Below are 16381 nucleotides of genomic sequence, written 5' to 3' on the forward strand. Positions count from 1 at the left end.
CAATCCTCCAAATCTCTCAGTAGCTTTTGATACCATGGGCTATGTATGCCTCTCTTCCTTGACCTCCTCCCCCACCATTTCTGGGGCATCACCCTTGCCTACTTCCTCTGCTGCCTAATCCTAACCCCTCCTCCTTTGCCTGTCTCTTAGATGCTGGGGACTCCCAAGTCTTGTTTGTTCTCCACTCTGTTCTGGGGAGGCTTCATTCTCTCTCCCAGCTTCAGTGCCCTTTTGCCTCACCAAACACAGATGCGTGCTGGATTATCTTTAACCTATTAGATGCTTCCAGGTTCCTGCCCCAGGGGTCCCGCTCCCTCAGGTTGAATATGCCCCAAACGTGCTTCTGGTCTTTCCTGGGATTCGACTCCTCCTTCAAGTGCCTGGACTTCATCCTCTATTGCCTGGACCACACCCATTCTTCTTCCAGGCCTCCCCACTTTCAGTCTTCCCCCTCTGGTCCTGCCCCCTTACTAGCTCCCAAGTAATATTCCAGACATGCAGATCTGTCTGGGACCCTTCCCTGCGGCCCCGGTCATACTGGAGATGTGGCTCCTGGCCTCGTGTTAAAAGCATTTTGCATTCCCACCTCTTCCCATCCCAAACCTTCCTCCCAGTCCCACAGAAATGCTAAATGACCTGTGCACGGGAGGTTTCTGTGGATTGGAGCACATTCTAGCAGGATTCAGCTCTAAGGCCGCCTCCTCCAGGTAGGTGCCCATCCCATCCTCTCGCCCCTAGTCCCTCATTCCACTCGGGCCTGACCACATAGGGCTGGGAAAGTCTGCGCAGCTTTATCTCCCTTGTCCGTCCACTGGTGCGGGGCCACGGATTACAGTTGGTAGCAAGGACACGTACATGAGTGGGTGAGCGAATGAATAAGTCAGTGATAAGTGAGTAAACGATGGAACGTGATCTGGAGACGGGAGCCCGGAGCAGGAAGAGGGTGACGCGGTGTCTGGGAGGGGCCTCAGTCAGAGTCCAAAACCTCCGGGTGTCGGCTCCTCCTCAGCTCTAAGAAAGACGCTCCTGGATTGGCTCAGGCTGAGAGAGGCGGGTTTTGGCCGAGCCGCTAGTTGCTATTGGCTCACTTGCCAGGACTCTGCTCAATCAACGCGATCGCCTCTCCCCTCTCCCCACCAAACCGCCTTTCGCCGGCCAGCAGCCGCGGAGGCGTAAGACGGCGCCTTCTCGTTACCCTGACAACCGTCAGCGGACACCCCCGCCCCCCCGTCGTCCTGGCAACTGTTCGAGGCCTCTCGTCAGCCTTCTCCTGGGCCCCTCCGGTCACCCAGACAACCTCTACCCGTTCCGGTTAACCATCAGCCCTTTCCCCGTCACCCTAGCAACGGTCACCAGACCCACCGCCATCCCTGCCCGCCCCCCGCCCCCGCGATACACCGTCTTCATCTTGCACCCAGGCTTCCTCGTCCTAAACCTTAGCTGAGGTCCCGGGCGCCCTCTTCCTCTCGTCCATCTTCCTGGCCCCTCGACTGCGGCGAGGAAGAGTAGAGGCGGGGAGGCGGGATGGGTGGGATCTGGGGGTCCTGGCTCAGATCGGGGCTAACAGACCATCTGGTTCTGAGGCTGTGCGCAGCTCTGGGCCTGTCTCCTCGCTCTCACTCTTGCGTGAGAAGTTCAGCCGCCACAGGGAGCTTCTCAAAATGCAAACCATGTCCCTCCCCTGCTGAAAACCCTCCCTGGCTCCCCTTGAGAATCAGATCCGAACTCTTTGAAGCCCCTGGCGGTCTGGCTGTGGCCTCTTCCTCGCGCCTGCCCCCTCGCTCTACCCTAGCAGGCACTAATCTCCACACTGTTTGCTACTCCAGTAGCCCAAGCTTATCCCAGCCTCTGACCTTCCTGTTACTGCTTCCCACTCCCTGAAACGAAAACCTTTCCTGGGACCGGTCACACACCCACGTTGCTCTTTCTGCCTCTTCTCTGTTAACTCCAGAAGGGGGCCTGTGTCCTTGAATACACTGTATCCTCTGGGCCTAGAACAGCTCCTGACACATAGGATGAGTGAAAGGATTTTTATGCAGGGGACAAAGGAGGACAGAGCGGGGTAACCAGCAGGCAGGCTTTGGCTAGGCAGGCCCATCCCGGAGATAAAAGTGAAAAAGTAAAAAGTGTTAGTCGCTCAGTCATGTCCAAGTCTTTCTGACCCCATAGACTGTAACCCACCAGGCTCTCTGTCCAGGGGATTCTCCAGGCAAAAACACTGGAGTGGGTTGCCATGCCCTTCTCCAGATGATCATCTCCAACCAGGGATCAAATCCGGGTCTCCTGCATTGCAGGCAGATTCTTTACCATCTGAGCCACCAGAGAAGCCCCCAGAGATAAGAGAAAGGTATTATTTCTGAGACCCTCAGACTGACTCATCACACTGCTGCAAGTCATAACAGTGTTCCCAGAGGCCAGGACAAGGCTAGGGAGATAAAAGTTAATGCTGTGACCAGCCTGGGGCTGGATGGTTCACCTTCGACATGTATGATCTTCACTCGGAGGCTGGAGCCAGGAGTCCTCATGAAGAATCAGCAGAAACTCTGGTTAATTTGGAACAGAAGAGTCCAGGAACTGGGGAGGCAGGCCCGACACCCCAGATGGCTATTCAGGGAGCTGGTCCCTTCCTGTGCTGAGTCCACAATCTTACTTATCCTAACAGAGCCAAGAGCTGTTTTCCCATAGATCTGAGACAGAGATCCCAGGGATCTTTCCCAGGCTGGGGTGGTAGAATTTGACCTCACAAGGCCAGGAGTCATGACCGAGAGGGAGATCATGGGAGTTTATCCAGGGCTGGCTGGAGAGGAGTTCAGACCTCCATCTGCCTGTGTGAGTGAGGAACTGAATTTTTCATAGTATTTAATTTTAATTAACTTGCATTTAAATGGAAGTAGCCAGACGTGGCTACAAGTACTGTATTGGACAGAGCAGCATTTAGCTGAGGACTCCAGACTGGTGGTGGAAGCCAGGGACAGAAAGGTCATAGTTCATGGTCAACGCAGCTCTGGGCTTTGACTTTGGCAAGAAGGGTGGGGCCTCATGGAGGAGAGAAGTAGGACACTCAGTATCTAGCTCCACAGAGAGGCATACCTGGTTCCCAGGGGTCAAAGTGCTTGCTCACACGTGCATAATATGCCTGCCCGTATGTGAGCATATGAGGGTGGTGTGCCTGAGGGTATCCACAGAAGCACTTGTGTGCAGTCTAGGAGTTCCATCCGTGTGCATCAAGAGTCCATCCGTATATATACAACCTGGGAGCATGCAAGCCAGTGTGAGAACTCCTGGGTGCATGCAAGCCAGTGAGCTAGGGCCATCAGTCCAGCAGGTCTTGCAAGAAGGCCCACATATACTGGTGCATTTCCACAGGGTTGGTCTGGGGGATCCAGTGCCCCATGCCTGGCAGGATGTGGGCTTCGAGCCGGCCTGGCACAAAACGGCTGCTGATGGCCTCTACCAGCCCTTGCTCAAAATAGGGGTCCTTCTCCCCCCACAGCAGCAGTGTGGGTGTGGCCAGCTCCTGGGGCTCCAGGGGGAAGGTCCTATGATCAAGACAGACAGACAGACAGGCAGAAGGATGGCTGCCCCACCCTCACCCCCATGCCCACAACTCTCCTGAGCCTGTCAGGCCCTGGGTCCTCACCTGAAGATGTTTCGATAGTAGTTGAGGGGCCCGGTGAGGCCACCAGGCTGTGAGAAGTCATAAAGGAAGGCTTCAAGTTCGCTGGGGGTCAACTGTGGGATGCCCCTCTTGCGGTGGGTGAGGGTGGTCTTCAGGATCTGGGCATACAACAGCACGCTGGCTTCAGTCCCAACCCACGACCCTCCACCCAGCCCTGGGCCTTCACCCTACTACACCTGGAAGTCAGACATGGATAGCAGCTTCTCAGGCAGCCAGGGAAGCTGGAATAGGAACATGTAGTTGGAACGGAAGAACTGGCCGATGTGGTGCAAAGAGTAGTCTAGGGTAGGGAGAGGGAGGCAGGTGTGAGGCCTGGGTTTCTGCGGGCCCCACACCTCTGCACTTGACCCAGACCCAGACCATGCACACAGATATGCCAAGACTCAGGAACACCACAGCTGCCTGCCCGAGCCTGTGGGGACTCTCAGTGGTCCTCTCGGCCAGGGCCCCAGCCTGCCTCCCTCCTAAGTGGCCGCTGTACCCACAGAATGGGGGCACTTTCCTCCACAGTCCCCAGGAGCTCCCTGAGCCACTGGCGTGCTCCCCCTGCCATGTCTGAATGCGTTTCTCCTGCCTCATTCAGCTAACATTTATTGACCACCTACTGACCCTGTTCTAGACTCTGGAGATATAGCAGTGAATGGAACAGACAAAACTCTCTTGCCCTCAGGAAGCTGGAGACGGAGACAGATAAGAAACAACAAAAAAAGAAAGAGAGATAATACAGCTCTGACTACCATTCTGGGATTTAAAATTAGGTGATGTGATGGACACTGGGTGGCCAGAGAAATGACACCTTAAATGTTATTTTGTAGTTGCTTCTGTTTCCCTAACTGGACCATGGGATAATAACATTTTCAGAAGCCCAGGAGGCTTGTGTAGGTTACTCTATGCAGGCTCCTTGTCAAAGCAATTGTAGGGTCTTTCCTGGTGGTCTAGTGGTTAAGAATGCACCCTGCAATGCAGGGGGACATGGGTTCAATTCCTGGTCTGGGAAGATCTCACATGCTGTGGAATAACAAAGCCTGTGGACCACAGCTACTGAGCCTGTGCTCCAGAGCCTGGGAGCCACAACTATTGAGCCCACATGTCACAACAACTGAAGCCCACACACCTAGAACCCATGCTCTGCAACAAGAAAAGCCACCACAACGGGAAGCCTGTGCACCACAACAAAGAGTAGTCCTTGCTCACTGCAACTAGAGAAAGCCCATGTGCAGAAACGAAGACCCATCACAGCCAAAAATAAATAAATAGTAGATCTTGGGGGGAAAAAAAGCAATTGTAACCTGTAAGTGCTCACAAAAATGTGGATTACTCCTAGGTGTACCATCATGGATGATAGATTGAGAACACCATGGGGGAAGGGACCCAGGTTTACCGCTGTGCCCCCAGCCCCTAGAGTGGTGACTAGGATGGACAGACACAGCAGTGCTGACACAGACATACACACCCCTTCACACAAGTACACACCAGCATCCAGGACTCCCCGACACACCTTGGTACACTGACATGGGGGCAGCACTGACCACTACCATTCGCTCCACCAGGGATGGGTAGTAGATGGAGAAATTCCAGGCTAGGAGTGCACCCCAGTCATGGGCCACGAGGATACACTTGGAATAACCTGGCAGGGAGGTAAGAGGAACCTGTTTAAGTGAGATGTCAGGTAGAGGTGAGGCAGGTAGAGGTGAGGAAGGGGTGAGGGGGGCCAGGGCTGGGATGGGGGCACCTCCCTACCCAGGCCCAGAATGACATCCTGGATATCTGCCATCAGCAGGTCCATGGTGTAACAATCCACATCCTTTGGCGCATCGGAGGAGCCGTATCCCCGCAGGTCCACAGCCACCACGTGGAAACGGCTCTGAAACTCCCGGAGCTGGTAGCGCCAGGAGAACCTGTTAGGCGGGCCAGGGAGGGAGGTTGAGTCAGGGTACCAGGGCAGCACCTCTGCATGACACCCAGCAGGGACCCTGGGGTGACCCCCACTTTCCTGCCCAGGACTTCACAGAAGGCAAGATGGGGAACCACAGCAGGTCAGCTGCGCCCTGGATTCTGGGCAACCTCAACATGGATATTTCTTCGTCCCATCCCTTCAGGGCCTCCTGTCTCCATCTATCTCCGTGTGGACCCCTGTCCTCCAGCACCCCGTCTAGGCCCGATATGCTTTGCCTTAGCGGCTCCCAGTATACCCAGCCCTTGTCTCCGCCTCCTCAGTGCTCTAGTGGTCCAAGCTCCACACCTCCCGCCCCACCCTAACCCCCCGCCCCGCCCCGTCCCTCCCCACCCCACCCCTCCCTCCCGCATCCGGTCCTGTGCGTCCCAGGACCCTGGGCCTCCGACATACCAGTTCTCAGGGAAGCCATGCAGAAACAGCATGAGGGGCCCTTGGCCGCGTCCAGCGGAGACATAGTGCAGGCGCAGGCCCGAGCTCTGGGGGAGGGCACAGTCTGAGACCTGGGAAACCCCTCTGCCCCGGGCCTGAACACCTCCCTTCTCCCAGGTCACATGCGTACTCAGACTTGGATTCAACCATTTGCCACTCCGCACCGGTCCAACACGGGCCGGCCTTCCAGGATCCTTGACCCTCGAAAGCCCGGTGACGGCGCCTCCTCCCGCCCCACCCCCCCATCATGCTCACCCTGAGAATCAGGAAGCAGTGCTCTCCCAGCGAGGGGTCGCTCAAGCAGACCGGTGGGGTGTGCCGGGGGCGCCCGCAAAAGCCGCGTCGCGGCCGACACATCACGTGCGTGAGCGCGATGCAACCATAGACAGCTGCAGCCACCAGCGCCGCCGAGAACACGAGGCTCCACATAAAGGCACGAAGCAGCTTCAGAGTGAGGCGCGAGGGCGCCAGTAGCGCCGTCACCACCAGCTCGGGCATCTCTCCGCGTCCCGGGACTACCGCGTTGCGGTCTGGGGTATGGGCGAGGGGCGCGGGCTGCAGCAGCGAGGCGGGATCTGGGCTGGCGAGCCCGCCGCCTTTGGTCTGGAGCCCCTCCGTGTCGTCGGGGTTTGCCGAACGCACCGAGAGAAGAGGCGGGCGGCTCAGACCGAAACTGCCATGGCTTACAACTCAACCAAGTGCTAGATAAACACCTGGGCGCGACAGTGGCAGGGAGCAAGGCTCGAGGTGCGGGGGAGGAGGCTGCGAGGACCAGACTCAGGTGGTTGGGGTGGAGCCTTGGGGAGAAGGGATGCTAAAGACTCGGGCTGTGGGAGATATCTAGAAAGGCTTAGGCGAGTCTTAAGGGGCGGAGGTCTAGTAGGTCGACGGAGTTGGCTGGGTGATCGGGGTCTAAAGTCTAGAGGGAGACTGGGGTCCTGCATGAACCGAAGACAGGAGGCGCTGTGGGTGAAATGGGCGGGGTCTGAGGCAAAGGGGCGGGGCAATGCAGGGTAAGTGCGGCCTACTAGCTGGAAAGGTGGGCCCCAACTAGGCCTAAGAATATGGGCTAGGGGCGCGGCTTAGGAGGCTGGGAATGAGGATGGAGCCCAAGAAGGCGGGGTCTAAGTTGGGCGGAGAAGGCCCGAGGCAGGGTCTGGATGGTTTCGGTGACAGTCGGAACCTAATATGGCGGGTCAGGCGGGCCCGGAAGCGGAAGAAGGGAAATAAGCAGTGCCATGGCGAAGGTTAGGAGGGAATCGCGGGCTGTCGCCGCGGCCCAAGGAGGCCTCGGAAGCTTCTGCCGCTACCCTCATCTCCCAGGAGCTCCCCTCCCTGGAGCGCGCGACCCTCCCCTCAGTCTGACTCCGAGGGACCTGGCAGCACCTACACTAAGCTCTGGTTCCAACGGTGGTCCAGCGGCCCAGACCCCGCGCCGGCTCCAGTTGGTCCAGCGGATCCGTTGGCCCGCCCCTGCACGCCTGTGATTGGATAGCGGCGGTTATTGACGTGCAGGCTACAGTCCCGGAGCCAATCCGCAGTTGTTGAGACCGGGACTCAGCCAGTGAAGACCGGAGCTTAACTCCTTAGAGGGCAGGCCCGGCCCGGGCGCTGGAGAACCAGACTGGTCGAATCACTGGGGCTCTGGTCAAAAGAGGAAACAGAGCAGGGTTGGACGAGAAGCCCGGCAGGGTAGCTTCTTCCTCCTCCAGTTTTGCAATCTTCCTCCCAAGATCCTAAACATTTCAAAGTTACTCGTTACTTAACCCTGATAATAATCCTATTAAGTGTAGATACTATCACCCTCCTGTATTATAAACCAAGAGCCTGAAATTCGAGTATTAAGTCATTTGCCTAACAGCTGACTCAACAGCAATCAAGGACTTGAGAAAAATAGCAGTCTTGGGCTCCACCTCTTCCTCCAACCAGAGGCAGCCTTTGGGATGATTTTCGGCATTTATTAATAGCTATCTCTAAATATGTTTATGTGGTTTTTTTTGATTACCAATCTGGGGCAGTGACTATCGTTGTCACCACCACTGCAGGAGCCATATCCATGTTAAAGTTTTCCTACTGGTTCCCTTTAACTTTACCCTTTTGTCACCTCTCATCTTCCCTTACAAGGGCTTTCGTGGTGACTTAGTGGTAAAATCCGCCTGCCAACGCAGGAGATGCAAGTTTGACCCCTGGGTCGGGAAGATCCCCTGGAGAAGGAAATGGCAACCCACTCCAATGTTCTTGCCTGGGAAATCCCATGGACAGAGTAGCCTGGTGGGCTACAGTCCCCAGGGTCACAAGAGTCGGACACGACTTAGCTACTGAACATCATCATCAAATCTTCCCTTACATCTACCAGTTAACCTTGCCTTTGTATTGTCAAAGCTGCTTTGTCCTGGGACCATATTAAGTTCATAGGTCCCTATTTGTTTTTTAATCAAATACTGCAGTAGTGATTTAATCAGTATAAAACTGAGAGACCTTTAGATCTGTAATAAAAATCCAAATTTGGGGAAGGAAGGGCAAACTTTAAAGCAGCAGCCAGTAGAGGAGGGCTGGGGATGGTGTAGGCATGAACAGGCATGTCGGAGCTGTGAGGACGTGTCAAACCAGTGTAGTTTCCTGGTTTCTCATGTAAAACATTTATACACCTGTTTTTTTTCTTTTATACTTAAGGTCAATCAGTGTCCAGATAGGTCCATTCCTTGTCTTGGTGATATTACCACATAGGTGCCTATTTAAGGGAAATCATGGTTTCGGCAGTTCTGCGGAGGAGCCTGATAGGCTGCAGTCCATGAGGTCTTGAAGAGTTGGACTGAGCAACTTCACTTTCACTTTTCACTTTCATGCATTGGAGAAGGAAATGGCAACCCACTCTAGTGTTCTTGCCTGGAGAATCCCAGGGACGGGGGAGCCTGGTGGGCTGTCATCTATGGGGTCACACAGAGTCGGACACAACTAAAGTGACTTAGCAGCAGCAGCTTCAGTAAACAGTTCATCTCAAAGCCCAACAGAGATCTGATTACATTGTGTATACTATACAAACATTTGTTCACCTCGCATTTATCACCTACCTTTTCTTGTACAATTAGCCTGTATCGTGGCTTTGGTTTCACTTACATTTTCCATCAAATCAATTTTCCAATCACTTGATCCAGGAATCCCTCCTCCTGAGGCCTCTAACCTGGCTGCTGCACACACCAGCCATGGCTGGGGGGTGTTTGTGGATCTCCTTTCTGCAGAACACTGACTCCTACATTCCCCCTACCCAGAGCCATCCCCAAGCTCTACCCTTAGACAAAGAGACAGCAGTAGTCACAGGATGATAATTTTATATTCAGTACAAATGTTTATTTTTGCAATGAGAACTGCACAAAAAAAAAAAAAAAAACTTTTAGTATATAAGTGAAAAGTCTACGAATTCCCTTCTACAAATGTCTAAAGTGTTTAATACAAGTCTCAGATTCACTGACATAATTATTGGCCAAGCGATCCGTGCATACAGTACAGTATGGGCTCGTACACACCTCTTACTCTTGTATAGAACTAAGATTTCTAGTACTGTGGGAGGGGTTGGGAAGTGGCCAGAGAAATTAAATAGTAGATCCAAGTTCTAATTACAACCCAGTTAGAGAAACACCCTTCAAGGAGGTGTGGAGAGGGCCATGGCAGAGTTAAATCTTTAGAAGGAAGGTGCAGACAAAACCGTTTCTCCAGCTAAACAGAATTGGCCTGGGGAAGTTTCTGAACAAAACACGGAACAAAAAATGAGAGTGGGATGAGAAGGAAGAAACCCCATGGAACCAAAATATAAGTCACACTTGAACCAGCACAGTGGTTTGTTTATAAGGAAGTGCTGTGGGAGAGGGGAGGGGGGAGGAGTGGGGCAGGTCTCTGGCTGAATGCCTGAACTACATATACCATCAGTTGGGACGTTTGGCAGATCCCAAACCCAAGATACAGGGCCTTTCTGCTTGAAAAAAAGGAGAATGTGGGTTAATAAACAGTGCTGGAAATGTTTAAACCACTGTGTCTTTGCATACGTGTTAAGTGATAAACTTTCGTCTTACATCCTGGGGGCTGCTCTTGAGTACTGCCCTTGCCCTGTGGCTGGGGCATGTGTGTACAGATGGGTGCACAGGCAGGCCCAGCAGGGTGTCCACCCGGCAGGCTTGGGGGAGGAGTGGGGTGAGGATCCTATCTGGGGGGGGATGTACATTATCTAAGTATCTTGTTAACCCTGAGCTTAAATGAAAGGAGTTCGGCAGAGGCAGGCAAGGTGGGAGACGTGGCTCAAGTCCTTTGGGTGAGTAGATCAGGATGGAGGAAGGGCAAAGGGAAAGAATACTGTCTGGAGTTTGGCCAGGTTCTGCTGGAGCATGTCACCAACTTTGAGTCCACAGGGAGAAGGGGTACCTGGGCTCCCAGTTAACAGCTTCAGTCTAGAGGGGGCAGCTCCTGCCCAGAGACAGGCCAGGTGGTCCCATGCGATAGTTCTTATACCGAGGTGGTGTGTGTGTGTGTGTGTGTGTGTGTGTGTGTTGGGGGGGAGACTTAGCCTAGGCAATAGCAGGTGGTTCACAAAGAAATATCAGGGAGACGCCAGCATTAAAAAAGAGAGATGTGTTTATTCCATGATCAGTACAGACCAAATGCATATTCACCGTATGAAAGTCAAACCAGTCAATGACTCCAGAGTTTGGCCAACACTGAGGCGCCAGCGTCATGGTGTAGAGTGGGTTCTCATGGCACGCGTAACCTCACCAAGGGCTCCAATTATAAAATTAAAAAAAAAGTTGGGAAGGGGCAGCCGGTTGGTAGGGCCAAGCACCGGGCAGGGAGTCTCTGCCTCAGTCTGTGGCCTATGGCCCCTTGCACCCGCCTCATCCCCTGGCCCTTCCTCTCCTGGTTTAAAAAAAAAAAAAACTCAAAAAAAAAAAAACAAACACCCCCAACAGATTTTATGTTAAAAATAAAAAAGAAGCCAACAAATGGGGGAAGGAAAAAAGGATAAGAAAATGCAGTTTTCTGGTTTTATAATTAAAAATAGACTAGTAAAAGTTTGAAACTGAGTAAAATATAGGCAGGTTTTTTTTGTGTGTTTTGTATGTTTTGTATTTTTTGTGTGTGTGGGTTTTTTTTTTTTTTTTTGAGTTTTTTTTACACCAGTTTGGTGGAGTCACCAACAAACTTCAAACAAAGATATGCCAACTATGTTTCACTACACAGTACAGCCACGGTCACACACTACCCACAGCGCGGTGGCAGCCGCCGCTCAATGAGAAGACGATCACACCATTTCAGAGATAAGCAGTGCCATTGTGTCTGGAGGAGAAGAGAGAATTAAAAATAAAATAGAATCCAACAAAAAATATATATATAGAAAAAAACAAAACAAAACAAAACCAGAAACACAGGTGGGAAGGAACTGACTTTGGTTGGTGGCCTCACTCGCCAGGCAAGGCCGGCCCACACACACGCGTGTGACAGTCACCTCGCTCCAGATTGCCATGGACACACACACACCTCCACGGCACTATTCCCTTTTGCACAAGCGAACACTTACAGAGAGCGGCTCTCAATTAAAGGCTTGTGGGGGGAGGGGAAGGGAGGGGTGGGGTCTGTTCAAGGCAAAGTCAGTGCCAGCAAGGGGGTGGGCCAGCGCCCTTGCCACCTCCAGCTCTTGCAAGCCTGCCCTGGTCTCCTGGGTGTGGGCAGCGGCAGCTGGGGTGTGGGAAAGGACTCCCGGCGGGCAGGACGTCACGAACGTCACGCTCTTGGGGACAGTAAACCAGTCACGGTGGCGGCAGCAACGATGTCCTGTGTATACTGTGTAGACATTTGGCAGAGAGAAGGGCCTCTGCCCCACACGCGGGGACTCGGGGCTTGGGTCTAGCCGGCACTTGCTCATGGCGAGGAGTGCCCTGTGCCGATGTCCTGTCGGGGTGGCAGGACATCCGGCTGGCTGTAAGGCAGATAGGCTCTGCGATCCTCAGCTGCCCACCAGGCCTGCCCCAGGCACAGCATGCAGGAAAGCCAGGCCTGGAGACACCCCCTCGCCGCTGCTACTGCCTCCACTGCTGCCCCTAACACTATGGAGAGTCAACGTTTTGCCAGGAAATCAAAGTCAGAAGTCACCCAGGTGCTCTCAGAAAAGATTTTCTTCAAATATTGACAACAGATCACTCTGGAAATTCATGTCAATGGTAGCTGCCATCTGGAGGGGAGAGGAGGGTGGGAGGAAGTGAAATTCAGTGCCCTGCCCTTGCTCCCAGAATCCCCGCCCTGCCCTCCAGCAACGGCTCTCCCCACAAGCCCACACTGCAGCACTTCCCGAATAGGGCCTGAGCACCGTGGAGGCCCAGAGGGCCAGCACAGCACAAACAAGGAGAGCTCGGCTCCGAGTTCCTGCCCAACGGCTCTGCTTGCACCCCACCACCTCCTGGACCTCGGGGTCCCCTTTCTCAACTCCCCCAGGGTTGGATCTCTTCCCAGCGGTGCCCAGCAGAGCGCCCCCCCGCCGGCTCACCGCTTCCCGGCGCCTTCGCTCCTGCTCCTGCTTCCGGGCCAGCTCTCTCTGCTGGTCCAGCATGGACTGGGGCTGGGAGCTCCGGGCCTGAGGGGCGGCGGCGGCAGCTACGGCAGCTGCCTGTTGCTGCTGCTGCTGCTGCTGTTCCTGGCGCTGCTGCTGCTGCTGTTCCTGGCGCCGCCGTGCCTCCTCATGGGCTCGCCGGGCCTGCTCCAGTGCATCCTCATCCTCCCGGCTCCTGAGCAGGGCAGGGCTCCGTGTCAGTGTCCGCATGGGGACGGGTTTGAGCCCAGGAAGCCCCACGCCCCATCCAGATCCCGTGCCCACCTCATGCGCTCCTGCCGCAGCCGCTCCTTCTCCTTCTCTGCGTGCTCAGCCTGCGCCTTCAAGGCCTTCTCACGCTCCTCCTTCTCCCGGGCTGCACGGCGGAACTGCTCGAAGCTGTCGCTTGAGGACTTTGCTGTGGAGGATGGGGTGGTGGGATGCTTCTGCACCAGGCTTGCCCAGGAGCCCATGTTCTTGATTTTTAGGTCCTGTGAGACAGACAGACCACAGGGCTGGTGAGACACTCTGCTGTGCCTAGACTCCTTGAGAGGGCAGCAGTCTGAGGATGCGCCCACTGAGGCAGCTCCCCGGGAGCCCTGGGAGGGTGGGAGTGAGGAGCGTTCGCGGCTCCAACTGTTCCCACCTTTTTGGGTGCAACTGGCGTCTTCGGCTCCTGTTTCTGTTTGTCCTTGTCTGGGGCCCCTGGTGGGGGTGCATTCTGCTCAGGGGGCCGAATGACAGGCCTCCCGACATCCACAGGCTTCATCTCAGGCCCTGGAACACAAACAGCCCGTGGGCCTGGGCCCTACCCACCTTAGCAGGGCACGGCTGACCAGCCCACACAAAGCTCACACCCAGTGCAGGCCGGAGGCCCTCAACCTCTGCCGGGGTTGGAGAGGGCACTCACGCTGGGGCAAGTGGACAGGGGCCTTGATGCTCTCCGGGTGCTTGGGGGGCTCCGGCCGCAGTGAGGGGCTGAAGGGCTCACTGCGGATGATAGGTGAGTGGATCTTCTCCTCCTTCACCACCACCAGGGGCTGGGGCTGGACCACGGAGGCCGCTCGGAGCTCCTGGGACAGCACAGGCATGGGAGCCGGTGAGGCAGACAGCCACCTCTGGCCCCACCCGCCCCCACCCCTGGGGGCTGATGCCCAGCCCTGCCCTTTACCTGCTTCTTAGGCTGGACATTTTGCTGGGGTGGCGACTGGTGGGTCAGGCTCTGGAACTGTGGCATCTGGGGGGAATGTATCATAAGCGGGGAGGGGGCTTCACGAAGGTGACCTAAGAGAAGGAACAAGGAGCTTATCAGCCAGTCTGGTGTGGAGGTCACAGGCCCTGAGCCCAGCCAGGGAGGTCTCACAACAGCTCAGCCCCCGGCACCTTGGGCCCTCTGCTCACTGTGCTGAGCTTAGTGGCTCAATTGTGTCTGACTCAGCAACCCCATGGACTACAGCCCACCGAGCTCCTCTGTCCGTGAGAATTCTCCAAGCAAGAATACTAGAATGGATAAATTCCTTCTCCAGGGGAACTTCCCAACCCAGGAATCAAACCGGGCTCTCCTGCACTGCAGGTGGATTCTTCACCAGCTGAGCTCATTGTGTTCATTGCACTCACTGTAAAACAGGGCTCTACGGAGCCATGAACTCAATCCTGGTTGTTTGATACCACTGTGTGTCAGGAAAAACAGCCTTCATTAAGAAACTTTAAGAAGTACAGATACATTTGGGCCTATGTGGGGTCTGGACTTATGTCCTTTTTAAAAGTTCTTCAGGAGGTCCGATGGTATGATCTGGGTCAAACACGAGGGATGTCAGTAACCCCACAGAGCAGGCAGCCTTGGTGCCCAGCTGTCCCCATGTGACTAGGCCAGTCTGCCTGGACAGCTGCTTCAGGTCTAAGGCTGGACCCCCAGGAACCTCCCCAACACGACTCAACTTGCAAGGCCCACACAGTAGGGAGAAGCCTGGGACTGGCCTACACCACAGCAGAATGGTAGAACAGGCAATGGACATGTGGTTCTTGCAGAAAGTGGAATGGCACACCCACCTTCATCCAAGCCAATGCTGGGGGGACCCAGGCAGCCTTGGCCCAGGCCTGCCAGAAATCCACATACACACAAGTCCAACAAGCCACCCCCGACCCCAGGCGGGTCGCTCCCTTGGGAGCCCCTTCTGAGGTGGACCTAGCTGATGGCTCCCAGGCCTGTGACTCGGAGGCATCTCCTGCCTCCTGGTGGCTCACCCAGCAGCACCTAAAGGGGAGCCCAGCAGCCTGGGGCAGTGCCTGCAAGTTGGTCTTCCCCAGGGATGCTTACCAAGCCTCCTTAGCCTCCAAAAACTTGGCCTTTGACCCAGAGCCCCCAGCTGGACTCCAACACACATCACTCCCTGTGACCCAGTCCAGGCCACAGAACTCAAGCGGAAATGGGCCCAGGGACTGTAAGCACAGGCAGCCAGAGGGAACCTGCCCTGCCCCAGATGCTGACTCTTCCAAAGATCTCATCACCAGCCCACCCCTGGTCTCAGGCTTGAGGAAAGCCCCAGCCGTCGGCAAGGGGCTGGGACCACTACAGGTCTTCCCTAGAAACAACAGCCAGCTGCTCTCAGCTCAGGGTGCACAGCGAGCCACTTGGCACCTGGCAGCTTTTACTGGGTTTAGGAATAGTCACAGCCTAAAGCCAACAGCTTTATTCAATTTGTCAGCAGCACCCACAGCACCCCTCAAGCCAGGCTGCACAGTCTATGTGCCAAGCCCAGGACCCTCAGCTCTGACACTCACATGTCACCACACCATGAGGCATCAACAAGAATACTGCCAGAGTGTTTAGGTCAGAGACACCTAGAAAACAAGTACTCAGGAAAGGCAGGAGGGCTTGGCCTGCTCGATGCTGCTGACTGAGAATGGGCAGCCGAGGTCAGGCTACAGACTGGGAGCAGAAGACGCGAATGGTTTCCCAGGGAAGTTACACACTACCTTCGAGCTTCAGCCCAATTCTCCCTGACATGTTTCCAGCTCCACCAGGGGAGCCTCCTGACACCAAAGGCAGAGCAGATTTTCAGGGGTATCCAGAGAGTCCCTGCTGCCCAGATTTGCTCCTGGCTCAGCCTGGACCTTACACCCCACTGTTTGTTAAACTAGCTCCTGCCCATCCTGGTCACCTCCTCCAGGAAGCCTGCCCCACCCCCAGAGGCAGAGGAGGTGCCTTCCTTGGGCTCTCAGCTCCCTTTCCTAGCAGGAATCACCATGCACTGTAATGCTATCTTGACTGTGAGTTCCAAAAAAATTGACCAACTGAGGTCTTAATCTGTCACCTTGGGTTGCAAGCGAGATGCACACCTGATTAAAACACTGCGTGAAGTGTCATTGTCCCTCCTCAGCTGCCTCTCTCCAACCAACCCAGAGCCTCTGAGGCTCAGCTCCGAGCTCATGTCAGCCTGCCACGCCCAGCTGACCCACCTGGCTCCTCCGGGACGAGATTCTGGGCCTGGAGCCAACCTCCCCAAAGCCCGGGGGCAGTGTGGGGACACTTACCAGTGGAGTAGGGGTCTGACTTGTGGTGCCGGGGTGAAGGGTGGTGCTGGATGACTTGTTGAGGCTTGGCAGGCTGCGGCAGGGGTGGCTGCTGGCCTGTGGGTGGGTGGGGTGGCTGCTGGCCGGGGGGCGGTGGGGGCTGCTGGATGTGGGTGGGGAACTGCATGGGTTGCATGTGCACAGGCCGTGGGGGGGGCTGGTGCTGCTGCTGGGG

General features: G+C 55.3%; 2 protein-coding genes across 3 annotated transcripts in view; both read right to left on the minus strand.

Annotated features, from left to right (window-relative positions):
- Window positions 1-2015: 2015 nt before the first annotated feature.
- Window positions 2016-8039, minus strand: EPHX3 (epoxide hydrolase 3). 2 transcript variants are annotated; one of them, XM_040240989.1, is made up of 8 exons: window positions 7456-7897; window positions 6321-6595; window positions 6027-6112; window positions 5420-5577; window positions 5178-5306; window positions 3856-3959; window positions 3641-3777; window positions 2016-3539 (listed from the first exon to the last, which is right to left on the minus strand). In XM_040240989.1, exons 2-8 carry the CDS (start codon window positions 6561-6563, stop codon window positions 3314-3316), a joined length of 1083 nt encoding a protein of 360 aa, XP_040096923.1. In that variant the 5' UTR covers window positions 6564-6595; window positions 7456-7897; the 3' UTR covers window positions 2016-3313. The 2 variants fall into 2 exon arrangements, with proteins under 2 accessions (XP_040096923.1, XP_040096922.1); XM_040240988.1 differs by having other exon boundaries at window positions 6321-8039.
- Window positions 8040-10668: 2629 nt separating this feature from the next.
- BRD4 (bromodomain containing 4) overlaps window positions 10669-16381 on the minus strand; it is an 86303-nt gene continuing 80590 nt past the window's right edge. The window contains 7 exon segments of the mRNA XM_040240990.1: window positions 10669-12279; window positions 12592-12829; window positions 12919-13124; window positions 13280-13410; window positions 13544-13706; window positions 13805-13917; window positions 16168-16381. The exon segment at window positions 16168-16381 is cut by the window's right edge and continues 93 nt beyond it. Of these exon segments, the coding sequence (XP_040096924.1) occupies window positions 12211-12279; window positions 12592-12829; window positions 12919-13124; window positions 13280-13410; window positions 13544-13706; window positions 13805-13917; window positions 16168-16381 (1134 nt within the window). The 3' untranslated portion in view covers window positions 10669-12210.

This window comes from Oryx dammah, unplaced genomic scaffold (genome assembly GCF_014754425.2).
Source record: "Oryx dammah isolate SB20612 unplaced genomic scaffold, SCBI_Odam_1.1 HiC_scaffold_5, whole genome shotgun sequence".
NCBI lineage: Eukaryota > Metazoa > Chordata > Mammalia > Artiodactyla > Bovidae > Oryx > Oryx dammah.

Bases quoted from the DNA above. Each gene is read 5' to 3' on its own strand.
- EPHX3 (XM_040240988.1), bottom strand. From the start codon at position 6,563: ATGCCCGAGCTGGTGGTGACGGCGCTACTGGCGCCCTCGCGCCTCACT. The intron at 6,113-6,320 runs GTGAGCATGATG...GCCCTCCCCCAG, and splicing joins ACTGCTTCCTGATTCTCAGG to AGCTCGGGCCTGCGCCTGCA. The intron at 3,960-5,177 runs GTGTGTCGGGGA...TCCCTACCCTAG, and splicing joins CCCCATGTCAGTGTACCAAG to ACTACTCTTTGCACCACATC.